The sequence below is a fragment of the Dreissena polymorpha genome, chromosome 11 (assembly GCF_020536995.1).
Source record: "Dreissena polymorpha isolate Duluth1 chromosome 11, UMN_Dpol_1.0, whole genome shotgun sequence".
NCBI lineage: Eukaryota > Metazoa > Mollusca > Bivalvia > Myida > Dreissenidae > Dreissena > Dreissena polymorpha.
Genome location: NC_068365.1, coordinates 47667664 through 47685167, shown reverse-complemented (window position 1 = coordinate 47685167; position 17504 = coordinate 47667664). Strand labels below are relative to the sequence as shown.

Here is a 17504-nt window from a genome sequence, read left to right as displayed (position 1 = left end):
CATTTTCCTTAGCTATACTGAAGCTGTACCTTTAATGAGAAACGAAAGACAACAACTAAGAATTTATTGACCTGAACAGCCTTAATACTTATAGGAAACTAGAAGCTTCAAAATCACAGTTGAAGCATTCGTATTACGTTTTATTTTCGACACGTAATGTTTTTCTTTTCAATTTGTTTGTAAAAAATATAATGGGATTACACAGTCCACTTTTTTGGATTTAAACTATTCTCATGACGCTTTGATGGAGATTCCCATAGAATACGATAATTTGGGCTTATATCATTCATGCGTTTGATACCATTGTAAGAACCTTCACACTTCGATGTTCCCCGAGACAACAGCAATGTGCAGTTACAACAATTGTTGTCATTTATTAAATAACGGAAATAAAGTCAAATAAAGTTAATGAAATAAACAACGGTGCATTTATTCAGATATAGATATGCAGATTTTATGATTACAAAAATAATACACGTTATACGCTCCTGTTCAAACAATTTAGTGGAAAGACAAATAATTAAAACCATAATAATAATTACTAGCCTCCCAACTTAGGAGCTGTGCATTTGTTAATAAAATTTAACTTCATAGCATTGCAACTCAAATTAAAAAATAATAAAAGGGAATTAAAACGCATTCAATTTAATTACCATTTAATTACTCAATGGTAGGAAAAAGACCAGAGCAACAGAGTTACAACTTTTTGAGGAACGATGAAATGAAACTACGAACAAGTGTAAACTACATCCCTTCTTTTTAGAAAAAGGTTTAAGAATAGAGCATCATAAAGTTAATATTTCAGATCATCATCGCGCAAATACATGAAGAAGCAGAAATAATAGCTTGGTTGTTAATGTGACTGCCCAAAAAATAAAAATAAATCAAACAAGAAACGCCCGTCAGAGAGAAAATATTAATAAAATTTAACGCTATAAACCCGATGACCTACAAGCCAAGTCACAAAATGATCTTACATTCTTATTAAACCGCAGGGACTGGCGAACCAAGAAGAACGGTTCGCTCCTTACATAACCTTGATCTAGGGTTACTGATGGCGACAATTACTCTGCTATCATAATTTAGAACAAACATAACATTTTAATGGTTATTAAACGAGTACGGTTAAGAAACAAAACAGTGCTATAATTGAAATTGCGATCAAGATTTTATATATACAACTTGTATTATACAGTATACGAAATGGTTTTGATACACCGCATATGTATGACAGCAAACGGGAAATAAAACCTAATATGATGTAGTTGGATGATTAAGTGAACTGTAAGTACACACATTTCGAAAACATATATTATATAAAGTCATTTAAACATATTTGATTGAACTAAACTGTTAAATGGTTTTCACTGACGGTAAATATGTAAAGATTGTGTCCTGTAATGACTTTCATTTTGGAATGATTTGCTAAGTTAACGATATTTCGTGATCAATTGGACTTCTATTTCTATGTTAAATTATAGTTGACCTTTAAGTTCATATTACAAATTTAAACGACTTCCTTTGATAAATTATTATAGAATAAATATACATCAAATTGTTGCCTTAGAAGAGTCTTAGAGTGTGTACATACACAAACGGATACATACAAAATAAAAAATACATTAACAACATACACCATAAAAAAAAATTAATGCAAAAACAAGATATGTTACAATAATAGTGTCTGTCCATAATATATAGTTTTTTTTGTTTGCGTATGACACTATGCATCGCAGCGTGATTGTATTTCCTCGTTCTGTTTTGTTTTCCAAATCCGATATTGAGGCAATGTAATTTCATGGTCAAACCTTAACTAAGCTAAAATTAGTTCATACAATTTAATTGTTGTTTTTATTTGGTATATTTTCCGTTGCATTTATTCTGTTATGTTGTTTTTTAAGACCATGCACTTGGCCTTATCGAAGACGTGTCACTTACACACCCAAAGACGATGCATCCAGCTGAAAATATAGAATCACGTTATATAACATGGCGTCTAACAAGAATGTGGATTAAATATTTTGAAACTGTATTTAGAAATCAGTATGTTGTCAAATCGCTTGTGTTCTTAATCTATTTTGTATCGAATGCATTATTTCACCTAAGTGTTTGATTGATGTAGTGTGAGATGTCGGTCGGATAGGTTCAAGTTTCAATGTCCCAATCCTTTTCTCTATCGATGGTCTCCGGTGGGTTGATTCGTCAGTTTGATCTTTTGATATAAAATATAGTTTTTACCAAGCGCCTAAACAGAATCAAAGAAAAATATACTTAATAAATATTATATTAGTGTTTTATTATTATTATTATTATTATAATTATTATTATTATTATTATTAGTATTATTATTATTATTATTATTATTATTATTATTATTATTATTATTGTATATCCTTATAGATTATAATCACAATATTCACTACAAGTAGTAATAGTAGTAGTAGTACTAGCAGAGTAGTAGTATTAGTATTAATATTAGTAGTAGAAGAAGCAGTAGTAGTAGTAGTAGTAGAAGTATCAGCAGTAGCATTAGTAGTAGTAGTAGTAGTAGTAGTAGAAGTGGTAGAAGTAGTAGTACTAGTAGTAGTAGAAGTTGTAGTAGAAATAGTAGTAGTAGTAGAAATAGTAAAAGTAAACGTAGTACCAGTAGTAGTAGTAATAGAAGTAGTAGTAGTAGTAACTTCCAATGTAATACAACCATTACATTTTTTTTATTACACACGTGCAATACAACATTTTTAAGCATTTTCATTGGCTTAGTTTTCGTTTATTGACCAATCGCATTTTGTTATTTTGCTTTGTAAAGGCCGAGGCATTCCAAATGACGTCAGGAAATGTAAACAATATTCGAGATTTATCGTTATGTTTGCGTAAATATTTATCTAATTTGCTTATTTAAAAGCATGTGATAAAAAAGATCTGACACTCGTTGTCATATCATACCATATTTTATTTAACTCGTCCAGGAAATTCGTTAGTAAGCTCGCCAAAGGCTCGCTTACTAACAAAATTCCTGAACTCGTTTAATAAAATATGGTATGATATGACAACTCGTGCCAGATCCTATATGTGGGACTATAATCAATTGTTATGATATCGATAAATGTTTTAAACGTGCTAAAACAATCACTGTGTAACTGCATTATGTTATTTTAAATACTAAAAGCATGCAATATTGTCACGGGTAAATGCTTAATGCAAATTATATTAAATCACCATATACCAAATTATACACAAATACATGAATGCATTAAAATACTATTTTATCTCAAACCTTGAACGCCCCATATCTGTTCGAAAATATATGGTGACGTTTTCTTCAGCAGACATCGAAATCTTATTTTCCGTTCATTGGATTTAGATGCAATAATGTTGACCATTTTGTTTGCAGCTTTCTCTCTCGATTTTTCTGCACGTATATCGTTTATATCTTGGGCGTCAAATATTTCAATATGTTCAGGTTGTTTAAGTAACCACAGTGGTTGAAGCTCCCTTAGTAAAAGCTGTCTATTTCTCAAGAATTCACATCCGTCTGTAATAAAAGATATATGATTATATAAGGGCTTTAAACAGTTTATTCCGATATTGCAATGCCTCTTACTCTGAGACAACAATTATTGTTACGCGATACATTTCATGAACAAAAGTGCCTTACATAAACAGACATACATTACCTTCAAAGATACAACATCATACTATAAAAAATAAATAACGAGTTAAAACATACATTTGACTTTCATATATTAAAATTAATACATGGATATAGGAAAGTTGGTTAAAGTCACAAAAACAAAAACACGTACTCAATCTTGTTAACTTATGCGGGATCAGATGACATTTACATCAGTTCAGTTTAAAAAAGTCGGAATTGCAAAATCTCTTATATAAAAATGAATGACTAGTTATTTCGTTTTTTCAGTTACGTTACCTTTTGCAGATTTGACGAGAATATCATACTCTGTCTTTCTGGTCACAACATCAGACCTATCCAAACTTTCAAAAATACTGTCCAATATCTTGAAAACTGTATTGACAATTGTCGTCCATGTTCTGAGAGTCCGTTCAGTTGAGGGAAGCAATTTTATAATAAGTATTATGGAGCCCTCATTGACGGCGTGGATATTTCCTATACCTGCCTTCATAAGCTTTCGATTGATGCCTTGTGTATTACGTTCAATGGCGTATCGTAGTTCTACCTCACTGACACGCGTATCAGAATGTCCATCAACGAGATGCACGTTTATTTTACCGTCTATAAGAAAATAACTTATGATTATTTAAGATTCATAAACGCATTTGTTTAAGCTAAAATTATTTCGTAATTATTGTAAAAACCATCGAATTTAAATATAGATATAACGGATGTTTAATATATTAAACTTTTCAGGGAATTATACAAATGCCAATATATAGATGAACATTTAAAAACGGTTATTTAACATCTGGAACAGAAATAAGGTCAGAACACCGTCATGTTGCTGGAGGAACGGACATTATGTATCAGTTGACTTAATATATAGTCAAGCATAGTATTTTTTTATATAGAACTTACATATTGTGTGCTATTGTCATCATATTATTGATTCACTATTTCATAATTATCAGAAACAGAAACGCAAAATACACTGAATATGTATGACATGATCCAGTGTTGTACACGGAAAAACAGCATGTTAGATAGACTGGCAGACAGCGGACGCAGGGCAAAGCCTTTGTGTTTTTCGGTCAAACTAAGAAGGGGCAACTTTTTGAGATTTACCCTATGAATACTACTATTAGTGGCTGTCTAGTAATTATGAAATGTTGGGGTATACAATTAAAAATTACCAATGATTATGACTCATGCAATGTATGAAAAACTTTTGTGGTTTAATGTGTTAATGTTTTGTTGACAACGTTATTCAAATCAAATTTCGAAATTTAAAAACCTCTACACAGGCAGCATTTAAAAGTTTGTGCTTACCTAAACACATATCTTCATGCTGTCCAGTTGGGCCTGATGTCCGCTTCCATTTCAGCAATAAATTTATTAAATTTGCGTTTTGTATTTTCCATAGTCGGAATTGAATCTTAACGTTGTAAAAAACATATACATTAATGTTAACATTTAAATTTGGAAAAACCTGTTTGTATTTGTAAAATAAAACAAGTGCAGTTGTTATACAAGAACACGTTCTTATGATTCTCATGTCTGCTAACTAATGTTAAGATTTCATTTTGTGTATTCTTATTTATCAAAACATATTAAAATACCTTTTGAACAAAGACACTTCAAAACGTCCGGTCGATGATTTTCCGAAAGCGTTTCGCATATGACATCAAAGCTTTTCGGTAGGTTATTCAGTATTGTTTTCCAAAGCAAAGACCGTTTGTCTTGCATAGAGGTGGTGGATTTCCATACGTATTCGTAGTCATCAATGTGAAGCAGTTCATATTCAAATAATGAAGAGGCCATGTCGTCTGCCTTTATACTAATTTCTAGAAGGTTTTTGTGTCGCTCTACTTTTTCTTTCAAGTTGTCATCGAGCGTCGTTTGTGTCTTTGCACTAGATGCTACATACATAGTTGTATTGTAAACTGGTTTATGAACGATAAATGTATTGAATTATTTTTTTATTCTTTGCTTTTGCACTAGAAATCAATAGTAACAATTGGACAAGTTATATGTTTTTTTTTTTCTTGTTTGCACGATTCACAAAGCTTTCCGATTTCTAAGACTTAAAGGTTGACAAGACAACAAACATTTATAACCATAATATAAAAATTGCACTATTCAATTATATGCAGGTTAATTCACACAAGATTTTAGATTACATGTAATGTTGAAAAGGTTTGTTTACAGTGATGAACATACAAGAACATATGATAAAAAGACTACCTTGTTTGTTCAATATTTCGTCGCATAAATACGGCTGTTCGCAGTTTGAGATGCTTAATGAACGATTTGTACGCTGTATTCCTATTGGACCTAAGCAGTTTTATAATCAGACATTGTACCCTTCTGTATCTTTCACCGATGCATTTAAGATCTTCCATATCCTTCTCATCAATGACATAATCTTCGAACAACCCGTCTATTAAAAGATCTGGTTCCAGGTCTTGTGTTAGTCGTTTAAATGATCCAATGATTATTTCCTTTTCCGCCTTTGTCATACAGTCTGGTGGACACGCTGTGCGAAATATGTTTGTTTTATATTACCTTTTGATGTACCGTGTATTTGTCGTTTTAAACATTATTTAGATTGATAGCGAAGAAATCATTAATTATGCATATTGCACAGATTCAGTGATGTACATTCGGTCCGCGCCTAGGCAATTTAAGTTACCATAATTGTGTAAGTAAAGATTGTCTCAAATGCAGGACTCTCAAAGTACCGTATCTTAGGTTAAAGAGGTCAAGACTTTGCATTTTTATTTAAATTGTTCATTCACATTAAATATGTTTGTCATACAAACGATTTCCATTTTAAAGTATATTTTGATTGCAATTAAATAATGAAATGAAATCAAAATATTATATTAGTTACTTTAATATATAATTTACATGCTGTTAACGTCATGAATATGTCATTCCGATTGAAAATGACGCGACGTCAACAGCTTTGTTGCGTGACAGTATGCGTATATAATGTTGGCATCGCAACGCTAAATAGTGGCGCACACATGTAATTTGTACATCATTGGATTCGTGGATTAATGTACAATATGAAACTGAAAAAAACTAAAAATTGATTTTTTTGTCATTAATGCAGGTTTTGTCGTGGAACGGCCCATATATATATATATATATATATATATATATATATATATATATATATATATATATATATATATATATATATATATATATATATATATATATATATATATATATATATATATATAAAGTAACATTTAAACACGCTTACTACTCACTAGTGCATTCGTTGTTTGGCGCCTGATGAACCTGCGACACGTGCGACATAGTACCTTAAAAGCAAATCGAACATTAATATCAATATGTGCTCCGCTTATCTTATTGCGACATAGACAGTATTCAAGTGAGCGACGAATCTTAATGAAACTGTCAAACAAACAAGCTGTAAGAAAGATCGTAACTATGCTTCATCGAAATAAAATAGCTTGAAGCCTCTGAAGACTGAATTAAGGCAACAAACGGGGATACGTTCTAATACATCCTCACAGCACAAATGAATCATTAGTATTCAATAAAGCGGACGAATAAACAATATACACAACATTAACTTTGAAAATGAAAGAATTTATGTTTTAGCAAACACTATTAAGTAAACCTCAAACGACAACTTTAAGTTTCTTAAATGTGAAATCGTAATCTACCATGGGATTGGACAACCCGCTCAAAAATCGTTCATCAATCCCTTCTGAATTTCAAGAAGGGGAAATCGTGTCGACTCCTACTGAAAACTGCCCTACCATAACATCTCCTGTCAATGTCAGCTGCTTGCATGCCTGTCTGCCTGCCTGTTTGTCTGTCTGTCTGTCTGTCAGTCTGTCTGTTGCTGCCTGTCTGCCTGCTTGCTTGCCTGTATGTCTGTCTGTCTGTTTTCTGTCTGTTTGTAAATCTGTTTGTCTGTATGTCTGTCCGTCTGTCTGTCTGTCTACTTTTCATTTTTTTAAATACAACAATTAGTATTTATGTATACATTTTATCAGTATATTATTCAAACTAAAGGACATTGATCCCAGAATTTACAAAGTCCCTTAATATAAGCAGCTTAAAGCAAGCTACTTCCTGTATTGTAACCGCGTTGAGCAAAATAAAACAAAAAAACAATCAAACATAAGAAGGTGCAGAGATGATGAAAAGAAACATAAACTATGTTAAAATCTCGATTTAACAAAAACGACTATGTTTATAATTGTTCCGTATGATTTGAAGTAGTCAATATCTTAAAATTAGGTAAGCACATACTTTTCTGTTCAACTGATTTTGACTATTGACTATTACAAACGCGTCTGAGTAATTCCCTATAATACACTATTGCATCCGAAAATAGCGTTAACATTAATAAAAAAGAGAGAAACGAAATAAAAAGGAGTGAACCTAAAAGCATAGAAATTATCGGGGATAGAACTGTATGTAAACATTCGCTCTCCTTTATTTAAGGCAAATACATATTGCCCAAACAATACAGAACTGAAAAACAAAGTCAAACATGAACTGGTGACATCGCCTTAGAACGACCAATGCGGTTGCGTTGAAACCGATAGAATTACTTCTAAAATCTCACTGCAAAGCCCCAAACTAATCACCAACACTCAAATTTACATTAAAAATAACTTACTTTCACGAATTTAGACACAAAATGCCTATTGTTCTGTTTCGGTTATGGGCGCTGATTATAATCTTTTTAATCCCAGCGTCGTCATATAAATATGATGTACATCCAATGACGTATGACGCAAAAATATTTTAAGAAACATGAATCTAAAGACTGCTTTTAAAAAGTCTTGACAAAGACTCATTATACATGAGATTAAAATGTCAGTTTTTGCAGATTTCCGAGATGATGAGTATTGTTATTTGCTGGACGTAACATGTTCCTCATCCTATACGATGACTTTCGACGACTAAACATATTCAGACATCATAAGAATATACTTGAATACAATCTGATACCGCTATGCGTTTATTTAAGGCAAGTGGCCAATTGCCTGTGTAATACCGGACAATACATACAACACGAAATAGAACTTAAAATGATTAAAGATGGTGTCATCGCCTTCGGACGGTAAAGATAAATCAGTAAAATGACTTCCATTTCATAAAGATGTCGTCTTATTAATTACGTTTCATGTCATAATTTGAACCTTTGAAAATCACCAGACTAATATTACAAAGAACCAAATGTACATAAACATGTTTTTCCTTGGAGGACAATAAAAAACATAAAAAAATCCGTAACCCCCAAGATTAAAGTTTTACTACAAATTTAAATTGTTGGTCTAAAAGTGTTGTTTGTAAATTTGACAACGTTCATTTTTTATTAGGGCTTTAACAATGTATAATATATTCGTGTATGTCATGACACATGCAGTCAAAGTAGCATGGTACTATTTTTACGGTAATGCCAGCATAATAAAGATATTGACAGATGGAACCCATATGTTTCATAACATTATGTTTAAACAGTTCATAAGTTTAATAAAAGTTCGCTTATAAAAACATATTAGTAAGTATTGGAAATTTAAAACTCGATAAGCATTAGCAGATGAGAAATCATTGATACAATTCCGCTAGACTTATTTTAGGTCAGTGACGAAGCGACTACATAATACAGGACATTGCATACGCATGACCTGAAATGTTGAGTCAATACATAAATTCATAGCTATTTAATAAACATACATGTATATATAACGGCGATGGCCAGAGTGTCATAATTATTTATTGTTTCATATCGTATTGTACGTATTGTCTTGTTATTTATAAGCAATAGGTCAGTCTCTCCTTTTTGGAGTTATAATGGATCAGACGGCACATTTGTTTAATTTTTCCTCGTGAAAACAAAATAATGCCATAAAAATATTATATGTTTTTGACCAATGTCTATTGGGGAAGTGTGGAAAACAATAATCAACATGCTTGTTTATTACCCTGTAACATACTTACTTAATGAGCCGTAATCGGATGTAGAATTTTCTACAAAACAAAAACATTAAACCTATAAAATTGTTATATGTTGCACATTAAGTGTGTCGTTTCCGCATGCTCATACTCATAATAAAAAAATGCTAACTTTTAATCAACGTTCAATTTATATGCCATGGTTTTGATTCTACAAATTAAAATGCGAAAGATTGTTTGTCAAGTAATTAAAACATTCATACCGGGCTTCTTTCCATCATCTTTCCAGATCGTGCCGGAAGGTTCCTCCGATTGGACATCATCTTTGCGAAAACATTATTAAAAACAAAGTAAACAACTACAAACCAAACAAATGGACAATATTGCATATAAATTAGCATGTGTATCGTTGTTACAATTGCATATGTTTTATCTATTATCCAGATTTGTGTTAGTTCATTTAAATTTAACAAGCAAAACAAATCCGTGAGAGTAGCTTTTATTTAAATTTCAAATGTTGAAACGCGTATTTGAATACTGTAGAGCTTTCGATTAAAATTAGGTTACGTTCCACTAAATCGTTGTGTCTCCTAAATGTAAAAATGTCTTCTTATGTTATAATGTCGTATAATAGACATTTATCAATAGCACTCAAACCTTTTGTGGTGATTGCCTGTGTTCTATGTGCGTCAGTGACATTTCGGTAAATTTTGGGACGTTGAAAGATTAACGTTTAGAATTTCATTATCGAAACACTGTTTTCTTAGAGGACCATCATTAAGGCGAATATAATTTTCTAAGAATTTACATGACGTATCTTTAATTCTTATTTTCAAAACAGGACATAGTCATTTTGAAATTGATACTTAGTTTGAACAATCGTGAATGAAGGAAGGGCGGAAAAATGCATGGAAACTTTGCCGTTTCATAATGGGTCATATAAACTTTGCTTTAGTTTAAACTTACTATTACACCTTCAATCCTCAGGAATGAATCGGTATATTTATATAATGTCATGGGAAAATGATTTAATTTTACAATGAGTACGTGACATACAATTTTCATACATGGAAAAACAAAGTATTAATTAAAATTGTGTTCATTTAGGTCAGTCAAGAGGTAATGTATACATATTTATTCGAATAAACAATATATATTTAAATATCGTAATACATTAACTAGCACCTAACCATGCAATTAGTTTTAATTAGACAATATGCCACCATGGACTTAGCATAATCAAGGATATATATATATATATATATATATATATATATATATATATATATATATATATATATATATATATATATATATATATATATATATATATAGCTTTTCTTAACGAAACAATACAAATATGCTACTAAAGAACGCCGAAAGAGGAAGTACCATAAGACCATTAAAGTGAACAATACGCGAGTGCTCTGTCCTCCCATTATGTAAGGGAATTTGATAAAAAAACGAATCAAAAGAATCTCTCAGAACAACAACGGAAAGCGGTTAAACTATACAAGCTTATGAGAAAACAAACATGTAATAAAATACGATGTTAATCAATAAGTCCCTATGAAAAGTACAGAGTTAAAATATATTGAGAAACTTCATCACGGAAAATATGTTTATTATACAAAAGAACAATGTGAATACCCAGTTCCTTTTTTAATCGATGTTAATTATATTTGATCGTGCATAATATGACACTCACACATAGATTTCTAGCGTACGTTTCCCTATGTTCATTGCGTTTGAAATGTATTTATATTTACAAATTTCAAATTTTTCTTTCTCTTTTATACGAAGAAATATTAGAACGTTTGATAAGTTAAAAAGTATAAAATTCCTACGTTAATCATAAAGTAAGCTTTGCCAAACAGTGAACTTTGTATGCAGATTTAACAACAATTTTTGTTCTTGGTTTACATTTTTGAACATATTTGTATGTTGTTTTATCTGACCGTTTCAATTGGCAGCGACTGTGAAGACATCATCAAACGTTACAAGTAAATTTGGTTTAAACTGTGTCTATATTTATACTGATATTCAATCTCGGTTTGGAGTAATAATGTTTCATGCCTGGCTAAAGGATGAATAATTTTTTATCTGATAGACACGATCGGCAAGATAATATAAGCTGTTTAAAATGTTCATATAAGCTGTCGTTACTAAGATTATTTGAAATGAAAACGCTAATGCGACAGAAACTCTCCGGACTATTACAGTAGTCTTATGAAAAAGATAATTTTTTTCGTCAAAACAAAATACATTAACGAACGAAGTAAATTCATTACGTAAAGTTAATAATTTATAAACCTGTCTTTGGAATGTTTGAACAATCTAAACCTACCGTGTTTACCAAGGACTTAAGCATTTGATATGTTTCAAATATATTTTATAATCAATAGAAAGCGATAAATATGTTTCAAAATCGATGTAGATCCTCTTTAAAGTGACAAAACATGGCTATGCGCCTTCAAACAAACATTCATCAATCATTTGTACGACTTTGTTTAGGTTACCATTTAATAAAAAAATCCAATTAATCACCAATCATAAACCACTTTCTAAGGATTTTTCACAGATTTTTTTTTAATGTCTAAATTATGTGTTTGTTTAACAAATATGTAATATTTCGAATTGTCTTAATTTATTGTGATAGACGAAAAAATCAATAAAAATATTGCCATCCCCGGGATTCGAACCCATAATTACCTCTTGATGAAAAGCTAATGCGATTCCATTGTGTCACACTGCGTTAAGTATTTATTAGTGAAATAATTGCGTTCAAAGTATTTTCCATATTATCGAGGACAAGCGTGACAAACGCTGTATTATTATAGCTATTTCGAATAATTATTATCCATTAAAGAATACATATTTGTAACATTGTCAGGAGGGTAAGTTTGATTAATTGAATGCATTCGTTTTTTAATCTATGATAATAATTTGAAAATCCTTAAATTTCGTTGTGTCACAAAATGTTCAAAAGTCCCTTAAGACTTCGGATTTGATGGTCGATCTAAATTAACATGTATTTGTCCTTAAAAATGAATTTTGAATCTCATTACAATGTGCAATGGTAAAGAAATAATATCTTTCTTATATAAACTAACATGCTATTTGTTGAAGATTAACTGGCACATGCAAACAGTAACTTACATATTGATATTCAGTTGTATATCACTCTGTGTAAGAGTATTAATCTAATTTATATATCAATAACAGAGACTTCACAATCTAGATCAAATACATGTGGCAATTTGGAAAACAATATTTTTATCAGCATCGCTTGGATGGAAATTATCTTATTTATCCTGAAAATGGCTTACTTATTTGTTTTTATCATTCTAGTCTGATTGTCCATGTTTGCTACTTGTACCCTTTGCACATATTGAACCGAATCATCAAACGTGTGGCATGTTTAATTTAGACATGGATTGCTTCCAATGGATTAAGACACCGCATATAGACTTAAACTGTGTCTATTTTGACTTCACATCACTTTGTTAAATAGTTTTGATTCAGTCAATCAAATTTAAGTTAGTAAAACTTATGGTTGTTTCAAATCAAAAAGAAACATTCAACTATCATCGCCGGGCAAAATAATTCCAAATCAACGGATATTATACTTCCTAATTCTAAGTAATTGGTGATTAGAATAACGTGTATTCCAGTCGTAATCGTGAACGTAAAGTAATAATACGAATTAATTCAATCCAGTTTAAATTTAAGGTTAAGTCATTATTGCATTTTAAATAAAAAGCATTTTGTTTCGCTAATATATCGATGCAGAATAATTTCAACTGTAACTCCTTTGATGATCAAAACGTAAACATAATATGCAGACAGTGTTATTTTATTGGGCTTCTTGCTAAGTCCTCCCTTCTAAATACTTGCTGTATGAGTCGTAATCAGATGTCTGATTATACAAAACAAGTATAATAAACACATTTTCAAAATATATATAACATATCGTAGGTGTGTGTTTGAAATGTATGTTTGTTGTAGATGTAAGTCGAATCTTTATGAACACCATTTCACACAAATGCCATTTATGTCATTTTAAAATTTGGCAATACCAAATATTGTTTCGCACTACAAATTTTCAAATGTTCCAGTAAGATAAATCCCAACCTTCATAAGTAGGAGTTCGATGTAAATTTTAAAAGCGATTATGTATACCTTTTCCACGGTTCCTCTGTAAACCAAGATCTCTATGAGGGTACCCTAGGGTAAATGACAATATCAATATATTATAACATATTATTATCATAATTGTCTGATAAACATACTTCCAAAACATTTAAAAACTAAAAGCTTACTTTGATGCGAGGAAAATGTTAATAAAACACTTAATTATATTCTGATTGTTTGACAAACAAATTCAGACGTGTTCTTGTATTTGCTTCAAAGGTAATTGATAATAATCTATCTGATGATAACGACCGATTTTCTACCACCCATATACACAAAATGACCGTATTCTTATTGCCTTAACAGGCTTATATCGTTTTAAAAGATAGTTCAAAGCAGTGAATACAATGCGTGGTTGCGCACAAATAATAATAGGAACACAATGCGGTGTTTGAAATTTTCGAAATTTCGTAAGACATGGCCTGCAGTTAATCTTACCTGTATCGCATAATATATCGCCATTGCAAAATATACTTCTAATTGTATTTTATGTGAGACACGTGCTAAATATTTTAGCGGATTTAAATGTATGCATTAGTTTGCAAGCAGAACTGTAATATACATCTACTTTCAAAATGATACATAACACGAGCACCTAAGATTTTTCTTCTTAATCAGATTATAGAGCTATGCTAAAAAGCCGTGCATGCATTCCCCCCGTTTTTCATAATTAATATACCAATTTACGTTATTCTCACAGTATTCTTTGCAAAAAAGCAAATCACTATCGAGATTAAGAGAGACAGTTGACAGACAGGGACCTAACTATTCATTGTGAAAACTGGTAGCAAACTAATTATTGACGTACAGTGCAATAAGTGCTAACTCTTCTATGTGCCTTCTAACATATAGACTGTAGTAAAGTCTAGTGAATAATCAAGAAGTTCAAGTCATGTTCGTTATAGAATCGTCATCGAATGCATGTGTTCTCATGATTTCTTATGTTAGCTTGAAAATAGTCTTTGGTCGTTATCAACATGTCTGTCAGACTTTATGTTAGTATTCCTTGTAGGATTTAATGAAATAATTTACATCTGAGACATTTATTTGATAAATATGATCTAGCAGGATCAATATTTTTTCCTAATTTTCGAAGAACTTTTTGTTGTTCGAATAATGTTACGACTTGGACCAAATCTAGGCCAAAAATGGGTATAGAAATCACAATTTCTACACAAACTTTACAAAAATGCGCAGAACATTTCAGTTCATTTTGGTCTGTCAGTTCAAGTGAGCAGCCTAGGGCATTTTGCCGTTGTGTATATTTTACTAACTTTTTTTACCATGATCAGACCGGCATAACAAATCACGAAAAGCTAGGTCGTCATGTGCATTTGAAAATCTTAACTTCCAACAATATTTTGTTGGACTATGCAAATAAAGCACACACACAATTAGTTGAATCGGAAATCCCTGTTTGATTTCGCTGCCCTTACGTTCGAATTCCAGACACATGCCATTTTAATAAACGGGATTGTTGAACACTTGATATGAAAAGGGAATATAAAACATAAATATAAACAGGCACCAGCCCTCGTCCTTACTTCGCAGCACACCATTTTATTTTAATGTTAATGTATTTCTTAATCAGTTTTACGCTAAACACTCTATAAGCGATTTTTTTAGACTTATTTACTAAACACATATTGCTTGTTTAAAGAATATAAAGCAATTGAATTTGAATCATTACACAGTGTTTGTTATGAAATGCTTCGAGCATATTTGTTGTCGCTCTATTAATATATGATATACACTATACATAAATTGCAAAAGGAACATATTTAGTATATTTTATACAAATTAGAATGAAAAACATACCTAAACACCAATGGGAATAACAGCACTGCTAAAATATGCATAGAAAATTTCCCTGTATTATAAGACTTGCGGACAAGAATTGCATTACTGATAATGTTTCCCGAGTTTCATGGTTACTATTTAAATCAACCTTTAATTTTGTATGAAATAATTTTGAATATGACATAAATTTATATAAGCGCATCTCATTTTGATTATTAAATCAGATTAACATTGAAAATTCGTCTCATTGAATAAACTGATACAACTACCAGAGCGTAACTGTAATATTCAAGTAAAGCCTGTAATTAGAGCATACGTGACATATTAATATAAATTGATATTTGCTTTCTGCATATTAATGTTCATGTTATAAACTAACTTACTTGGTCCGTATACTGCCGTCACACTAAGCTCTACATCTTGCGTCTCAACTGAATAAATGAGAAAACACAAACTTGCATAGAAAGACTTATCCGTTTAACGTCATCAAACTTTAACAAAATATTTGAATATGTATTGGATTTACCGAGAAAAAATAAGAATGATTAATTTTGAAATCATTTCATATTTCCTTTATATACAAACTATTCTTACACGACGCTCATCCAGCATTTTCGTACAGAAAAAAAAACACAATTTTCTTTCAAATTTGTCAATTAAAATGCGATCCTTACACAAAACATCAAATGAAAGTGTATCAAAATAAGTTTTTAATAATTGTTGTTTATATTGAAAACAATTCCGTTTCGTTGTAAAGCGTGGCTATGAACATCGTTGGCTAGCGCCCCTTTTGTTTTTATCCTGCCTCTGTTGCAAACATTGACCAAATAAAGCAGGGTCGAATAAATTTTCCTATCTCCGGTCAACAGGAAGTAGTGTATTCCTACGCACGCTGTGACACATGATAACAAATAAAAATCAGTTTTTGTTTTGCTGTTGCACATTGTTTTCAATTTCCAACAATAAAAATATCTCATTCTCGATTCATTTTTTATTTGTTCTCATAATTTCACTAGGAACGTATTAAAAGGACCAGTTTAATGTGGAACTATTTTTACGTGACATAATCGGTAGTAATTGGGTCGTAAGGAATGTTTGTGTACATGTAGGAGCTGACCAGAATAATTATTTTGTTATCTTAATTAATCATTTGTCTTTGATAAAATGTGTTAGAGGCATAATTTTAAATGAAGCAGGATAAATAGAATACATGGTTGGTGCCGAGATGGAGAAAGTTTATCTGGTTCGGCCCGAAAAAGAAAAAAAGGCTCGCTAAAGCTCGCCCTATTTTCTTTTTCGAAGCCTCACCAGATAAACTTTCTCCATCTCGGCACCAACCATGTATTCTCTATACGCACACGCCTACAACTTTTGGTGCTAATTGATCTACACAATAAATATTTTCCTAGTATTCGTTTTTTTTCCAAATGATTCTTTACAAAACATTTCAAATGTTAATAAGCAAGCACTTACCTCTATAAACACCTATTGCATTTATGTCAGGTTGTGTTTTAGTTTTGCTATAACTTCTTCCCATCTTAGTGAATAATCACAGTCAAAAATTAAACAATGATTAAATCTGTATTGCGTATTGATGACTTAAAATACGAATTTCCGCTGGAGATAAGCCAAATCCGTGCAGTTTAGTTTGACCTAGTTATGCGTATCTGTTTTTGAAGACTGTTTAAAGAAGTGGCACCATACATTTCAAATGCTGCATAATTCATCAAAATGGATTAATACCTTAGTATGCAGGTCATAAATATTCAAGCTATGCTTCAGAATGTCTCAAATGCATAAAATGCTAATAAGACGTGTAGCATACCGTGTGAGTGACCGTTTACGTCTTTAATTTTTTACGGTGTACAAAAAGAAAGCGCTTCCATGATTTTTGAAAAACACGCAACAATACCAGTTTAAA

The 17504-nt window shown here is 31.2% G+C and overlaps 1 protein-coding gene across 1 annotated transcript; it reads right to left on the bottom strand.

The window, feature by feature from the left end:
* Nucleotides 1–349: 349 nt before the first annotated feature.
* Nucleotides 350–17230, bottom strand: LOC127851838 (uncharacterized). Its single transcript, XM_052385779.1, has 10 exons — nt 17057–17230; nt 15967–16014; nt 13772–13816; nt 9853–9912; nt 9635–9664; nt 6916–6969; nt 3929–4252; nt 3275–3532; nt 2102–2212; nt 350–1961 (listed from the first exon to the last, which is right to left on the bottom strand). The coding sequence occupies exons 1-10, from the start codon at nt 17118–17120 to the stop codon at nt 1897–1899; spliced, it is 1059 nt and encodes a 352-aa protein (XP_052241739.1). The 5' UTR covers nt 17121–17230; the 3' UTR covers nt 350–1896.
* Between the last annotated feature and the right edge of the window lie 274 nt (nt 17231–17504).

Coding starts and splice junctions, on each gene's coding strand:
- LOC127851838 (XM_052385779.1), bottom strand. CDS start 17,120: ATGGGAAGAAGTTATAGCAAAACTAAAACACAACCTGACATAAATGCA. Junction 3,533..3,928: donor TCTCGTCAAATCTGCAAAAG/GTAACGTAACTG, acceptor CTTTTATTACAG/ACGGATGTGAATTCTTGAGA. Junction 1,962..2,101: donor TACATCAATCAAACACTTAG/GTGAAATAATGC, acceptor CTATATTTTCAG/CTGGATGCATCGTCTTTGGG.